The 15,872-nt window shown below is 46.9% G+C and overlaps 1 protein-coding gene across 3 annotated transcripts in view; it reads left to right on the top strand.

Annotated features, from left to right (window-relative positions):
• LOC144723597 (protein ELYS-like) overlaps window positions 1–15,872 on the top strand; it is a 28,663-nt gene that overhangs the window by 11,686 nt on the left and 1,105 nt on the right. For 2 of the 3 annotated variants that reach the window (XM_078602457.1, XM_078602458.1), the window contains exons 16-36: window positions 711–815; window positions 964–1,066; window positions 1,641–1,764; window positions 2,232–2,288; window positions 3,164–3,310; window positions 4,820–5,010; window positions 5,429–5,573; window positions 6,214–6,345; window positions 6,799–6,949; window positions 7,311–7,467; window positions 8,226–8,312; window positions 8,669–8,906; window positions 9,262–9,435; window positions 9,863–10,143; window positions 11,211–11,632; window positions 12,179–12,323; window positions 12,478–12,737; window positions 13,041–13,222; window positions 13,470–14,601; window positions 14,754–14,887; window positions 15,309–15,427. In XM_078602457.1, coding sequence (XP_078458583.1) covers window positions 711–815; window positions 964–1,066; window positions 1,641–1,764; window positions 2,232–2,288; window positions 3,164–3,310; window positions 4,820–5,010; window positions 5,429–5,573; window positions 6,214–6,345; window positions 6,799–6,949; window positions 7,311–7,467; window positions 8,226–8,312; window positions 8,669–8,906; window positions 9,262–9,435; window positions 9,863–10,143; window positions 11,211–11,632; window positions 12,179–12,323; window positions 12,478–12,737; window positions 13,041–13,222; window positions 13,470–14,601; window positions 14,754–14,887; window positions 15,309–15,427 — 4,486 coding nt within the window. The remainder of the gene's footprint in view (window positions 1–710; window positions 816–963; window positions 1,067–1,640; window positions 1,765–2,231; window positions 2,289–3,163; window positions 3,311–4,819; window positions 5,011–5,428; window positions 5,574–6,213; window positions 6,346–6,798; window positions 6,950–7,310; window positions 7,468–8,225; window positions 8,313–8,668; window positions 8,907–9,261; window positions 9,436–9,862; window positions 10,144–11,210; window positions 11,633–12,178; window positions 12,324–12,477; window positions 12,738–13,040; window positions 13,223–13,469; window positions 14,602–14,753; window positions 14,888–15,308; window positions 15,428–15,872) is intronic. The other variant, XM_078602459.1, reaches the window with a different exon arrangement.

Genomic DNA, 15,872 nt, shown 5'->3' with positions numbered 1-15,872 from the left:
TTTTCATCTCCACAAGTCTTTTGTATTCTCTGCTAATTTAATCTGCTGATGCGATGTGGGATTTATATTTACCCCTTATAATACATGAGCACTGTAAACCACTGTAGGCTCATTAAACAAAGATGTAACTCAACAATACATAGCTCTCATTTTAGATATGCACCTAGGCTGAGGTCCTGAGCTGTCGAATATGAGTTTGAAGTTCCATTAATGAGAAAATAGACTTTAAAGTGACATGAATATATGACTTTGTCATTGTAGTGATCTCAAAGGTTTACTTATTAATACAGAATTTATGCAGTTAGCTTATTAGAACACACTATGATACGACGCCACGCCATACCATGATTTATTCTCATTATTGAAGCTTGAAACCACTGCCTTAGTGCCTGGGACACAGTATCTACAAGATGAGCTATAGACATTTAATTCCACTACTGACAAAAGCTGCCCCACATTATGAGAGTCATAGTGATTCTTTGACCATATTTCACAACATTGGTCAGAGTGGTTTGGTGAAGTCTGAGGTCCAGGACAAGACCAGATATATATCTTGCCACCAACGCTCGAATTGCTGAATTCATAGCGCAGCACATGATCCACTGCTGCTAATGCTTTACACAAGAGAAGGGAGAGCTAGTGCATCTTCCTTTGATCACCACTCACTCTCATTGTTACATTGTGTCCACATTATTTTTTTCCGGCACTAGGTGTGGAGGACGTTGCTGGCAAGCAGAAGGTGGTGGGGCTGATGGCGCAATATGCACAGGTGGTGTTCTGGTTCTGCCATGCCGGCCTGCTGCCTGAATCCCCAGGTACATTCTTAAAATGCCCGCAAGGGCATCAACACTCCTTTATCATAGCTGGATTCCTTGCCAGCCAACTATGCACGATTAGTTTAGCCACCGCTGGTGACCATTTATTTGAGCTCTAAACTTTATCGTGTGTTGTTGTTGGCTGTAGATGAAGAAGAGGATGATGCGGTTGGGAGGAAGGTGGTATACCGATGGATGACCCTGCAACACTACTACAGCATGCGCAGGCAACACCTGGCTCGGCTCGCCGGGTAAGCTACTCACTTTACTCTGCTGTCTGCCCAAAAGTGCTTGGTCAGAAACAACCTGGCAACCTTGGCCTGCCGAAATAGTCGGGCTGTACTTGACAAGATTATTTTGTAATAAATATATATACCACTTTATTAATCGACTTCTGAATAAGGACCTCCCCTGTTTCGCATGGAGATTGTTTAACCATTCTTCACTTTGCTGGTTCGTGGTGAAGCAGGGACCCCAGGACTGGGTTGTCAGTTGCCTTTTTGTCTTGAGTTGTGGCTTGTCTCGTGTAGCTCGCTAGCACGGCATTTCAGTGATCATGATTCGTTGATAAAAACCTACTTTAGCGCTCACAATACATGCTCTAAATTGTGTGTGTAAGAATTAATTATTCATATTTAGTGTGTGGTTGGTGCACAGAAGGTCTGTAGATTATGTGCAACCTTGTAGACATTATTTATTCTGCATGAACCACAAAGGCAAAACTAATAGATGTTTGAATCCAATTGTGACCACAATTTCGTCATTAATCATGTAGATGCAAATTGTGAAAAGTCTTGCATGTAACATTGCCGTGTTGCTCTGCAGTGATCGGTGGAATGCCGACTGCCTCCTGATCGATGGCTTCGTGGCGGAGATTGGGGAGAAGCTGCAGAGGCTGTGGAGAAGGGACGAGGGTGGCACCGGGCAATACCCCCCACGCTCCCTCCACGTATGATACCTGACGCACCCTGCCTGTCCCCAGCACTCGTAGTAAACGACCTCGCTTTGTTCTGAAGCAGGGTTGGGGAACCTTTTTCTTACTGAAAGCTGAATAGGACTTTCAAATACTTTTGTCGGGCTACCACACGGTAACATACACCTGAGCATTATCCGGTAATTTTACTGGATAAAATTGCACGTGTCAACCGTGTATAAAAGAGTGACAGAAATGAATATATTGTGGCATGAAGTCTCATGGACCATATCAGGCCTGCAGGCTGTAGGTTACCACCTAACCCTGGTCTAATGTCTCCACACAGCTCTCTGCGACTAGTGTATATATTATACACCTTTGTAGGAATCATCTATTGTGCTCCATATAAATGGTTGACCTAATCTTAAAAAAATATCCTTGGCATTGTTTTGTGTCATGTATGCAGCATTTAATTCCATTCACTGCTCTCATTTGCGTTGCAGGCCCTCCTGGACATATACCTGCTGGAAGATTTTGACTTCCATACCAAGAACACCATTGTATCCATTTTTATACTTGCTGTTCACTAATAATTTTCCTCTAAGGGTTTTAAAAAATGCACAAATATTGTCATTGTATAAGTCAACATAACTGTGACTAGCATTAAGTTCCCAGGCCAGACTTATATTTGTGTCTTCTGTGTTCCCGACTGTGGTTGTGTACTCATGCCAGTCACTTAAGTTTGGGAGTTGAGGAACGTTTCCTTAGAGCTCAATAGGACTACATTTGGTGGGCGGCACATAAACACACGTTATCCAGAATGCAACGCATAATTAGGGCTCACCTTTACAAGTAATTGGGCATGCAAAAACTAGAACATGAGTGTTGCGAAATCGAAATGATTCTACTCTAGTACACTGGGATCACAGATTTCTGAGATCTACCAATAGTGCTCTACTCGGCGTTCCACGCTCCAGGTTTTGAACCTTTGGTGACTACCGAGCTTTTGTTTGCACAGCACTCAGGTTCCGGAGTTCCCTGCGCTTGGAGGTCACAAATTCAAGGCCGATGGAGACTTCTAAGTCCTGGCTGAAGACCCCACCTATTTAAGATGCCTCTCTCTAGTTCTCTACCATGTCTTTTAGTCTTTCTCTCCCAGATTACTTTGCAATAATTTTCATCCTATATATTCATGGCTCTCAGGTCCATTGTTTAAGGACGCCTTATACATTATTATTTGTACCTGATTAGTGCGGCAGTGATACAAGGATTTATTAATGTCATTTGTGGGTAATTTTGAAGGTTCAGGCCTCATTTGGCTGCGGAATGGGGATTGGTTTCACATCTTTCTCAATGCCTGGCCCTTGGGTCGCACGACGCCACTCGTCGCAACGGCTCACGCGTAGGACCTTGACGCAATTGCGCCGCGGACTAGGTGACGTACCTGCTCTTGGACGTGCAGCACTCGGGGCAGGAGCGGAGTGGCCCCACGCTCGAGTCCTTCCCGGCCTCCATGGGGCTGCCCCTCGACCGCTTGCGCCTTGTGCACGCGTATTGGCTCCTCGACCACAAGGACTTCCAGGTGAGGCTGCGTTGCCGCATTGTGCGAGGACCGTGCGTGTAACCGTTTGCCGAATACCGATTGCCGAGATCAAAATAAATGCATTGCATATGTCACGTAAATAGTGATTTGCTTTGAATCGTGCAACGTAATCATTTCTTGTCTGCATCGTTATTACGTTGCGTCATACACATGAGGATTTATTGGTTTGTGCGAATTGCAAATATATAATTGTTAACTTTGTGTAATTGTAACTGAGATTATACGGATGAAACAGAATGTATAAGGCAGAGAATGCAAATGAGGTCAGAGTAATTTATTCTTGAATTAATCGTGACCCTTAAGCATGGCATTTCATTGATTCGCTGGTGTAGTGAATCATTGTTCTGAGCAAGAAGTATGTATTCACCATTATGGTTGTAGAATGCACGTAGTGCTTGGGAATTTATTTTTGTGTGCCATTCGGCATGTTTTCTCAGCTCACAATCTGATCCAAATACAATTGTGCATTTAATTCCTGTGAGTGGTTGCATTTTTCAATGTTTCAATGGCTGTTTAAATATCACAACAAATAAATCGTGTTTATATTGCGCATTTTGTTGTACCTAATTGTACTTCCTTCATACCACTTTTAGCTCTCACTGCTCTTCCACTCATGTAAATTCATCCAGGAGTAGTATGCAACAAATTACTAGAATTGTAAACTATCCATAATAGAGTCTTTTTTTTTGGGTTAGATCGCGTAAATATTAATGTGTCGTTAAACCCGCCATCACCCGACAGCCAATTATTAAGGTTTGTCATGTAAACAGAACATGCCAATTCGTTACTAGTACAACGTACCGGTGTGCTGGAGAGTAAATCCACAACATTTACAATTTGAATACGATGTTTCGCCAATAATTACAACTCTCCAATCACTGGTGTGCTGTACTAGTAGCGGATTGGCGTGGTTTTTTTACATGACAAACCTTACTAATTGGCTGTTGTGGGTTTAACGACATCTATATTTGCACGATCGAAGCCAAAAAAAAACTCTTATGGATAATATTGGTCACGAAAGCCTACGTGTTAAACGAATTGTAAACTATATCTACTCTGATTAAAATGTCTTGACAATATTTGTTTTTGGCTTGATATAAAATTAGACCACAATGCATAACCAAATCTAAAGGAAAATGGTTCCACAACGTTTAAGCACGTGTTGCAAAGAGCGCTGTCACCAGCAGATGGGCTGATGCCAAAAAAGTTACGGTTCACTGACTGCAGTGTCCAAGATCGTTTATACGGTTTCATGAGTTTAGTATAGATTGCTTAAAAGTTTGTGTGTGATTTAAAAATAGAAGCATACTTTAATTGCAAACGAATGCAGTTACTGTGGATTGTGTGAATTTTATATTGGCTTTGCAATTTGAAGGAAATTTAACTAACACGGTTGGCACTGATACCAGAAAAGTCATGTCATCAGAAACGTTAGTTAGCCTTGTTTGTCTTAAGAAAGCGTGTATTGTTTGTGCTGTTGCATGCCAGGCTGGGCTGGACGCCCTCTCCCACCCGGGCTGCCGGAACCCCCTCAAGCCGTGGCAGCACGAGCGGGCGTTGAATGCGCTGCTGAGCCAGCGCGAGGTATCCCTCGCCCTGCGCTACCTCTATCAGCTGCAGCCCCCCGTCAGCGGCACGACCGACGTTCTGCTTCACATCACCATCCTCCTCGCAAACAGGTGCTCGCTTGGGCCGCCCGCGTGCTTGCCGCAGTAGTGTCGTAATATCGTACCTAATTTTCGATTTAAAGCTTTCGTGACTGCAGGGATTCATCTTCTTGGTTCTTTCGGTAAAGTCACGTAGAAGGGAAATAATAAAATAATAAAAAGAAAGCATAATAAAATACAATTCTCCGACAGACCTGTTCTTCACCTGAGGACGGCTGCTTGCGTTGTGGCCGAAACATCGTGAGAATTGTATTTTATTATGTTTTATTATTTTATTATTTCCCTTCTACATGACTTTACCGAAAGAACCAAGAAGACCGTACCTAATGTCTGAATCTATGTGTATCTACGATGTTTCTGGTACTGCAGCTGGGGCACATGGAAACATGGAATGTTTTTGACTGCTGCTGCTGCTGCTGCCATTCCCCAGGTGCGTGCTGGAGGCATGGAACTTGCTGCAAAGGCACGTCCACAGAGATTCAGCCGGCGAGCTGCTGCAGCATTTCTTCTCAACGTGCCTGGAGGGCGGCCTCATGGATCAGGTGCTGCGCCTGCCTTTCTCCCCAGCTGAGCAGGTGAGCCTCTAAAACCCTGAAGCCAGTGTCCAGATGTTTACATTCAGATATTCTAAGCCAGGAGTTCTGCTCTGATCACCCACTCCTGTAAGTCTGAGCCTAGTGTATTGTATTTGATAAGGATGATAAAGGGACGATGGCATGACAGTGAGATGAGGATTCATACTTATGTGGACATTTACCAGGGTGATGAAATGCGCTCATGTGCAGTTACTTGAAGGATTTTTGCATCGCAAGACCAAGAGTCGGCGACATCTTCAGAAGACCATCACGCAGCAGTGGATTGATAATGGCTGAAGATATAATGATCAGCCATGGGGGGGTGTCCAGATGAGGGGCATTACGTTGTGTTGCCATCTGACCGCAGCAGGAGTTGGTCGGAGCAGCAGCGGTGTAAGGAAGGGGGTAGGGCTGTTGTCTTGGTGACTGACCGCAGCAGGAAAAGTGGTATTGAGATGTCTATACGTGTTTCTGACTGAAGTTATTTTATTCATTCGGTTAAACCAACGTGTTTCCATTTTAATGATGACTGTTATCTTGAGTTGCAACACCTCGAATGATAACGGGGGACAACTCCCCCTCGGTTACAATCCACAACTTGAGAAATGCGTTCCAAGCGATCGGATTGTGCGTTTGGCAGGAGGTGCTGGAGCATTTTCTGGACAGCAGCGAGCACCCGCTGGGCAAGGAGCTGCTCCTGGTCCACCACCTGGAGCACGCCAACTACCTCGCTGCCCTGCGCCTCGGGCACGGCATGCCAGGCGTTCAGCCCGTGAGTTTCACTTGGGACGAAGCGGTGGTGGTTGAAAACGGTCTGTGGACCGACTCAAAATTGTTTGCCTGCAACACCAATCGTCATCTAATTTTTTAAGCTTTACAAACTCAGGTTGCAAACATTAATGCGTTCGCTCTGTCGGTCTGTAACGGCGGTCACGATAACTCTCATAAAGATGATCCATTGCACATGTAACTTTAGTAAAAATTTGTGCCGTTATTGGGTACTTAACCGATTGAAAACTCGCCAAATAGATCAAAGTGTTGTCAACAAAGGCAATCGCATCACAATGCCATGCCCCTGCCTCCGCTCTCGATGTCACACGTCGTGCGCCACGTAACGTCCTCTCTTGCGGTTAGGGATGTATCATTATCGGTACTTAAATATTTCGAGGACAAATGTTGGCAAGTGTCATAGAATGCGTGCTTCCTTGCTTTTCACTTGGGGTAGGGCGAGCGGGACCCACGCGTGCGGGAGCGGGTGGCCGTGCGGCAGCTGATGCTGGAGCAGTGCAGCAAGATTCTGCCGCGCGTGACGCGCCGCCTGGCCTTCTCCGAGCGACCGCGGCCCTACCACCTCCTGCAGCACAGCACTCGTGGTGGTCAGTGCATTGCTTGTCTTCACTTTTTATACACGCGGGGCGAATGTTTATACACGTTGTGCTCGCGCAAGATTAATTTTGACGAGTCACAAGAAAACACAATGTAGCTGGTATCGGCCAAAGATCCCATTGCTGAAAATTACTCACTTGGGATGGCACACAATTGGGATGATTATTTAATGACACTTATCACTAGTTCTATGAAAAACCCTGGCATGTATGTTGAACTGCTTTCGCACTGTACTTAGCCAACCGTGCTAATCGGAGGTGTGGTGTATATATTGATGATGTGCTCGTCGTAAAATGAGTGGTGCTTGAGAATAAATCATTTGCGTGACAATCGTTTTTTTTTTTTTTGCAGAGGATGTGCCAAAGCCCCTCTCGACCGTGGTGCACCGGGCGGGCGGGCAGGTGATGTCGCGCGCCACATTCCTCGGCGCTCTGCTGCGCAAGATGCGGGAGGTGCACACAACGGGGGGCGACGCCGAGGGCGACGCGGGTGGGAGCACCCCAACCAGGTGGGACGTCTGCAGCTCGCACCTTGGCCATGTCTACGCTCTCTGGATGATGCCACGTGTATCTACAGCAGGGCCGGGGAACCCCCCCCCCACCCCCTGGCGCTATTGTTTGCTATGACCCGCGCACACCAGGCCTACCACTTCGCAATGACTCGCACAACTATAACAGGTGTCTTCGCTGCACTCATTTTAGCACGCTCGTTCACTGTCAGAAGTGAATGGTTTGTGTTTTACCGTGAAAGGTATTTGAAAGCCTTATTCTGCCCTCGGTAAGAATATGTTTCTCTACCCCTGATCTGTTGTGAACTGGTACAGCTTCTATGGAGCATTCAGAGTTTGAAATTTTAAGAAAACTAGTATTGCCTTTGATATTATATTGTAAAACCAGACATAGTGGCACACTCCGATATGCCGGCACTTGGGAAATGAAGATTTAGAAATTATGCAAATTTGTGGAAATCCAAAACCAGCCATACTTCCAGCTGTCCAGGAGGTGGCAGTACAGCAAGTGGGTATTTGCAAACCTGTCTTCGAAGACCTATGTGTTATCTCCACACAAGGATGGGTTTTCCCCAGGTACTCCACTTTCCTCCTACACTCAAAACTTCCCTTAAAAATAAATTAGGCAACATTAAAACGCAAAACCCATGACCCTCGGTGTGAAGCTTTGCTGGCTAAATACATGACATTGCTATTTTCGTGGTTAAACTGTGAAATGTAGAATCATTGTTCAATAACAATATGCTTCTTTTCTGCAGAGAAACAGAAGGTGGAGGCGTGGAGAGCAATGGGCTGGATGTGTTTCTGGACACACCCATTCAGCGAAAAAGCACAATGGAGGCCAGGTGAGTGTACACAGGTGCATTGCGACAGCCCGGTGGTAAAGTTTGGATTAAATCCTTATGATCGTTCTGGGACTGCTGATTAGGCAGGGGGGGACAATCATTGTGAGTTTACGTTGTCAACACGGGTGATTTAGAGCGGCAATTTTTACTGCAGCAGCAGGACCTTAATCCTCAAAAGTGCAAGCCGACCTTGGCTAAAGTACAGGTGCTTAAACATTATATCGAGCTACAGCCCGGGGATTATGCAATTGTATGATGTGCGTTACCCTCGGTTGCCAATATGCCTGTCAATACAGATATTGTTTGATTTTTTATTTTTCCTGGACATTGTGTTCCTGTGTATTTGGAAAATATAGATTGCAGCGCACCATAGTGGCGCCGAGCCCCAAGGCGACGCCATCTCGCAAGACCCCTGAGCGTTCGCCAGCTCCCCAGCTGGTGTCGCCTGCTGTTGGATGGAGTTCAGCGATGAGGCTGGGGAGGTTGTTGTCTCGTCGGCTCACCAGCCCGGGCACCGGCCAGCAGGCCACCGTCGCCACCAGCAGCAGCAGCAGCAGCGCCCGTAAACTGCTGCAGACCCCACCTATCCTCAAGGTAGCCGCGATGCCTCCACCAAGCCGACTGACCACTTGCGTTGATCTCACAGGAATGTATATAATGACACCCCACTCACGTGTTCGCGTACACGTGGAGGCGTGCGTAATTTTTGTTTATCAAGGAAATTATTGAGTCAAGTTTTCTTGCGGTAAAATTATATTGTCTTTAAAAACAATATCTGACCTGGTGTTGGTGCAGCGGTTCAAGGACACGAATCACATTCGGAAGGTTTCAAGTTCAAATCAGGAGACCACCGCTTTCTGCTTGTGAGCGTGTGTACACTACGTCGTCTTCAGCTGTCCTGTTGAGATCACATTCAGAAGTGAGTTGTGTGTGTGTTGCGCCGTTACAGCGAGCGAGATCCATGGCCACCGGCGCAGAGGTGGACGGCTTCACGCCGCACTCCATCCTGCGCAGCCGCCTACGCGCTACGCTCGCCGCGTCCGAAGTGCCTCCTGCCTCCCTGCTGCACCGCTCGAGGATCTCCTTCAGCCTGGTGGACAAGGCTCCCCCGGCCACGGACGTGGTACGGCAGAACCACTGCACCCACGCAGCCCCCGCGTCGCACAAGGCGACGGCACTCTGCATAGGAAAGCCTCGCCGAATCTTTATTTAGACTGTCAGGAGGGTGCTGCTGCCGCCTTCGGATGTGTGAACTGTGCTAGAAGTGTGCGTGTGGCTTCATGTGGAAGGGCAAGTGTATGAGAAGGTAACATTCAAATCTCCACACAGATTTAATACTATTGCTGTGCCGCCATCTTATTTCCTCCTCACAGCCCAAGCCTTCAGGCAGTCTCCTTTTCAAGTACTAACCTGTCTCCACCCTGCTTGGCTTCTGAGATCTGATCTTGTGAATTCAGGGCGATTTCGTCATCAGCATCATCGTCTGAGATGTTTTTGCATGTGTCACAATCGAGATTAATTAGTTTTTGCTCCCGTCTGCTCCGGCGCAGGCTGCGCCAGCGGACGATCAACAGAAACCAAGTACAAGCGCCGCTGCCTCCAGGGCGTCCTTCCCAGTACCTGCACCTGGCCTGGAGAGGGTTTCTCACTTGGCATTGAGCAGCAGCAGAATCTCCTCTGCTGACGTGGGAGACCGCAACACCAGGCTGCTTGGAGACATCACCAGCAGACCCAGCATCCTGGACCGAATCTCCAGCTCTCACTTCAGATTCTCCACCACGCTCGGAGATCAAGGAAGGGGAAGCTTTGGCACGAGTGAGAATGGCCTCAGGTAAGTCTGTCATGGGTGCAGCGCTGGTACCGTGGATCACACGTTGCACTATCAGTTTTATCACGTAGGGCCTTCGCGACCAATATCATCCATAATACAGGTTTTTAAGGGTTAGATCGCGTAAATATATAAATGTTTCGTTGAACCCACGTCCACATGACACAGCAAATTAGTAAGGTTTGTCAGCCAAATCTGGCTGTCGCCTGATGAAGCTGGTTGTAATTACTGGCGAAATATCGTACTCGGATTGTGAATGTTGTGGCTTTGCTCTCCAACACATCGGTGTGCTGTACTAGTAACGAATTGGCATGTTCTGTTTACGTGACAAACCTTACTAATTGGCTGTGTCGGGTGGTGGCGGGTTTAATGGCACATTTATATATATATTTACGTGATCTAACCCAAAAAACCTGTCTTATGGGCGTTGCACTATGATGAACCCGGCTGCATGGGTGATGGATTCCCAGCCACGGCTGACACCAGTGGCGATCGATAACTGAACCACAAAAGCGTTTTGCCTTCACCCCTTCAACCCGCATTGACCAACATTGTGACGTATGGTCAAGCAACCCCCAATGACCAAAAGGCGTGGGGAGGCCTTCATCCAGCAGTAGACAAAGTGCTCTTAACTTATCTTAAAATTCTTAGGAATTGTCAGACAAATACATATCTTGGCATACCTCAACAATTTGCACATTCGTCATGGATCTAACTTCACCTTTTTTTTACTCATCGTTCCTATTATTACATGTTGTGTTTTCATTATTTCATATGAAGCTTGTATCCAGCCTTGATGTGTCTGTACCTGTATGCACACGAATGCATTTTGCAATATTACACAATAAACCCTCAGCTATTGGGTAATATGGCATAATATTCCTATTATTCACATGTAGATACGTGTGAACAGCTGGCGTTTGCCTCTCAAACTTTAATAAATTAACACCGTTGTAAAGACCTTTGTTCAAGCCTGAGACTGGTCCTTCAAACATAAGACTAGTTAATTGTAGCAGCTACTCGAAATTCAGCATCGTTAATTCACCGAGTGTCGCATTGCGCTGTGGCAGTGCAAGCACTTTGCAGAGGGAAGAGCCTGTGATGGAAAGACATTCACCTCAAGAGAGGCTTCACGAGCCGGAGAAGTCGGAGGAGGAGGAGGATGACGAAGAGGAAGCAGGCCACGGGCAGCATTCCGTCGTCCAGGAAGCGGCCGCCGGCAGTAGGGACGAGCACGCCGGCGATCGAAGTCCCGCAACCCCCGAGTTTTCAACTGCCATCGCGCCGGAGGACAAGAGCCTTGCGGAGTACGAGGACACAAGTGGCACGGTGGCAGAGACGTCGAGTATCAACGCCCCAGAAGACTCCATTATCCTCGAGCTGGAGGACTCGGACGATTTGAACGTGAATGCACCAGAGTCGAGTGTGGACGAGCCTACGGAGGAATACATGTCCGCAGAGGAGCCCATGGACCTTACGTCTTACGACGACGGTGTGTGCTCAATTCGAATCAGGAGTCGGTACTCAGAAGTCCCCGTTGTTTTTGTTTCTCATTTGTTCTGTCTGGTTTGCACAGTTTCATTTGTTTCGCTCGCGTAAATTTGTACTTGTGCTCATATTTTTTGTTAATTTCAATAAATCATGAATAATGCATATTTCACACAATTATTAATATACTGGTGCCTAAGAATTGGAGTGAATGTATGAGCGTTCAATGCTTTGTGAAAACACTGCCCATTTTGATGTGTTCTTGTCGGTTGCTGAAAGTGAGGCACACCCTCACTATCATTTATGTTTGTTAGCCAAGTATAACTGAAAGACACGATCTAAAGCCTAAATTTGTTTTTAAATACAGCAACCACAACTGTTATCCTTATCTGCACAATGGAAGGGTGTTCTGATTTTCGGTTCTTTTATCCTAAAAGGACTTATGTTATCTGTAACCACCTCTAAAGCGATGTACGATGTTTACATTCACAGAATATTGTCCGGTCTTCATTGTACGGTGTCGATTGACGCCGTTGTCTTTGAACCGCAGATGTTCCTATCAGCAACGGGCCGCAGAAGGACGCACTGGCAATGGTTGAGATTGAGGCAGAAGTGCCGCAGTCGACCGTGGCCACAGACCCTGAGAACCTCGTCTCTGCACTTACGAACGAGGAGGGTGATTCACCCGATGACTCGTAAGCTGCCCTTGCATCAAGTCCCGTCTCTGCATGAATCTGGCGACTGTTTCCATGTGCTGATTATGTTGAGACTATGCGGTTTCTCTTGCTCCTATTGCTTAATTACCAAAATGCGTTTTCAAGGAAGTTAACCTTTCTGTTGTTTGTCAAGGTCGAACGATGCCAACTCCACAGTGGATTTGTCCAAGCTCTGCTACGTCTCCTCGGAGGATGAGGAAGATGAGGAGGAGGATAATGAGGATGATGAGGAGGATAATGAGGATGATGAGGATGAGAAGTCGGAACAAGAGAATGAGGAGGAGTCTGAGGAGGAGGAGGAGTCTGAACAAGATGATGACGATAGTGAGATCACTTTCAAACCCTGCCACAGAGAAGCCATACTTGCGATTTCCAAAAGCGCTCCAACCCAAGGCATGTACACGGCACAAGACGACACATCGCTTGTATTTGTAACTGACGTTTGCGGATCACAAACACAGGTTTCGTAATTTTTAGTTGTGCAGCATTTTTCAATTCTGTAGTTGGTCAAGTGAAGAACACTTTTCATTGTGGGTGAAGTATCAATATGTGAATATTTTGATTATTACACAAATTATCTTTTTTTACTTTTGGAATGAGCGTTTGGAATTTCCCTGCAGTTTCAATGGAACGATCTCATGGTTCCAATTGTTAAGGTTTTGCCCACCATTTAAATGCGCTTTTTATCTCAAATAGCTGTGTCCTCAGCTGGCCATGGAAATCGAAGTCACGCAGTGGAAGTGCTGGAGGTGAGGGAAGAAGCCATTGACCTGGCCCTCCCCGCTGCTGCAGTGGTTGAAGAAGAAGAGGTGGAGCCTCTGACAGGGCCTGAACCTGTGTCCAACATGGCTTCGTTTCCCGTGGAGGTTCGAGTCGAGGTATGAATCCATTTGAACACAACTGACGTGGAATGTTGCACATTAGCGTTCATGTTTAATCGCATGTTCCCTCCTACGTACTTTGTGTTGGTGATGTTAATTTGTTGTTTTGATGTTCATTTTGGTGATGTTAATTTGTTGTTTTGCTACATACGGTGCGAAAGAAGTTCAATGCACGTACATAATTAAAATGTTTTCAATTTAGTGTTCAACACTGACTCATTGACGGGTACATATTTTTGTCCAGGATGCACAAAAAGTTGAGGTGGATGTTCCAGAGATGGACAAAGAGAGGCAAGAGACGTTACCGGACATTGCTGACACATCCGAGACCAACTCTACATGTGACATCAAAGCTCCTCAGGTGAAGGAAGTTGCAGCTGAAGAGTCGAAGGAAAAGGAAGAGGCTGTTACCACAAACACAAGTGTGAGCGAGGCATGTGAAGGCGAGGAGTTTGATGATGATGATGATGATGCAGACCTAGCACTGCCAGATTTGGAGGAATCTACCTCATCTGTGGAGGTTTCTCTAAAGAAGCAGTCAAATACCAGAGCAAAGAACAAATCCAATTACACGCAAGTTAAAGATAAACAAACTCCCACGCGAAGATCAGCCAATAAAACGTCAACTGCCAAGCGTGTTTCAGGTGCAAAAGATTATTCTGAACAATCGTCTCTGTCTGGTGATAATCAAGGAAGTGTGAGGACGAGTCTTCGCCGCAAGGGCAGGAGCGTGACCGCTGCCAACGAGCGTGAGGGTCACGTGGACAGCACGGCTGCGTACGACTCCGTGCCAGCTATCGCCGAGCAGCCGGAAGCTTTGACGTTGACAAAAACCTCCGAAACAGATTTCGGTCCCGATTTGGCTGCAAGCGACGTCCCCAGAAAGCGTCGCAGTCGGAGGCTCCTGCAGGCGTCTCTGGTCGAATCGGTCGAAGACCACCCGACCACCGAAACTCCGGTGACGCCCTCGCGGGCGCTGCGACGCGGCAGACGCTCAAACCTCAGGCCCCTACCGGAGGTGTTGGCCGAAACCCTAGCGGATGATGCCACCAAACCCGAGGTGCAACCGGCAACTCCCCTCGGCTCCGCCAGCGCCACGCACTTTGAGTCGAAGCGGGCCCTCCGCTCGGCGAACAAGAGCAGCCGCACCTTGCCTGCCATCTCGCCCGTCCCGGAGAACGCAGACGGCGGGGAGACTGTGCCGAAGCCGGAGACGATAGAAGCCACGGCCGCGCCAAGGCGCGGCCGCAAGAGCGCAAAGGCAGCGGACGTGTCCCTCGGTGTCGCCGACACGCCGGCGGCACCCGGTACCGTGAGCCGGGAGCCCTTCGAGTTCTCGCCTCCCATCAGACGATCCACCAGATGCATCGAGAAGGGTGAGGCTGCAATCAACAACACCTATAATCCTTTTACCCCCTCCACCAAGTGTTATGGAGGAATTGTTCCACAAAGCAAGGTGATCTTTTATTTGTTGTTTGAAAATGTATAACTTTATTGCCGTATTCCGATCGGTGGCTTTTTGTTTCAGCCACGTTGCTCGACAAGTCACAAATCGAGCTGCCCGAAAGGCCCACCGTGGTGGACTACGGCTTTTCCTCACCAAATACTCGGATGCGACAATACAAGAAGTTACGGACCCCTGAAAAACAGCCGCATGTGGATGTACGTATGTGATGAGGCCTTAATAAAGCACATAGTTGCAGCATGCACTTGTCTTTGAGCATCTAATAATCCCCCTATTCTAGACGGTTTAGTATTTTTTTTACACTTTGAGCTCACGATTGATTCAAAAATGAATGTTCTGTTGTGTTTACAGTCTAAATCGCAAAATAAGTATGAATGTAATATTTGCTTATCATTTCCGTAACATTCCCGAAAATCACAAATCATTATTTTGCATAGAATTTGCTCATTACATGTGTTGCGAGTCAATTTTTCCATGCCCTTGTATCATGGTTGATAAGAGCGTTTATGGGTTGCTGGGAGACTTTCATTACGTTGTGTGTACATTACTTGCAAGCAAACTACAAGAGGTGCAATGTACGTGTTACGTATGTGCTATGGAAATTTTCCCCTACCTCAGGTGGCCACCGAAGAAATAGTGGAGATGAAGATGCCACCCATGGAGGACAATGAGCCCATTCCTGTGCAAGAGGCAACAGTACGGCAACGCCTTCCAAGGAAAGCCAAGAAAGCCAAAAGGTACTCCTCAGTCTTTTCGCAGCCATGACGTGCTCCCTCCGTCCTCTATTGAGCAATGAACTCCGTCCCGTAGACTGGCTCTTCAAGAATATCTGGAATGGAAAAATAGCTCCGACCAGAGCACATCCTGTCTGTCTTGAGTAGTCCTTCCGACAAGAGTTAATCTCTGATATTCTGGAGACTTGCGCTGCCTGATTTACACTCTTCAAATTGGCGAGTAGAATCTTGACTCTCAGCTTGGATGCCCATCCTTCGTTTAATCTCTTATCAGTTGTCAACAGGCGGTCGATGAGGTCGGATTAAATGTTTCCACTCTTTCCGGTCTATGGCCACGGCAATTGCTTCCTGCATGCAGTTCCACATTTTTTTTTACTGTAAGTTCCCCAAACAATTTTTGGGCAGTACTAAAGTGTTTTCTGAAGTTTGCACCAAATACAGTGTGGAA

The sequence above is a fragment of the Lampetra planeri genome, chromosome 18 (genome assembly GCF_965212315.1).
Source record: "Lampetra planeri chromosome 18, kcLamPlan1.2.h2, whole genome shotgun sequence".
Taxonomy (NCBI): domain Eukaryota; kingdom Metazoa; phylum Chordata; class Hyperoartia; order Petromyzontiformes; family Petromyzontidae; genus Lampetra; species Lampetra planeri.
This window is presented reverse-complemented; position numbering and strand designations above follow the sequence as displayed.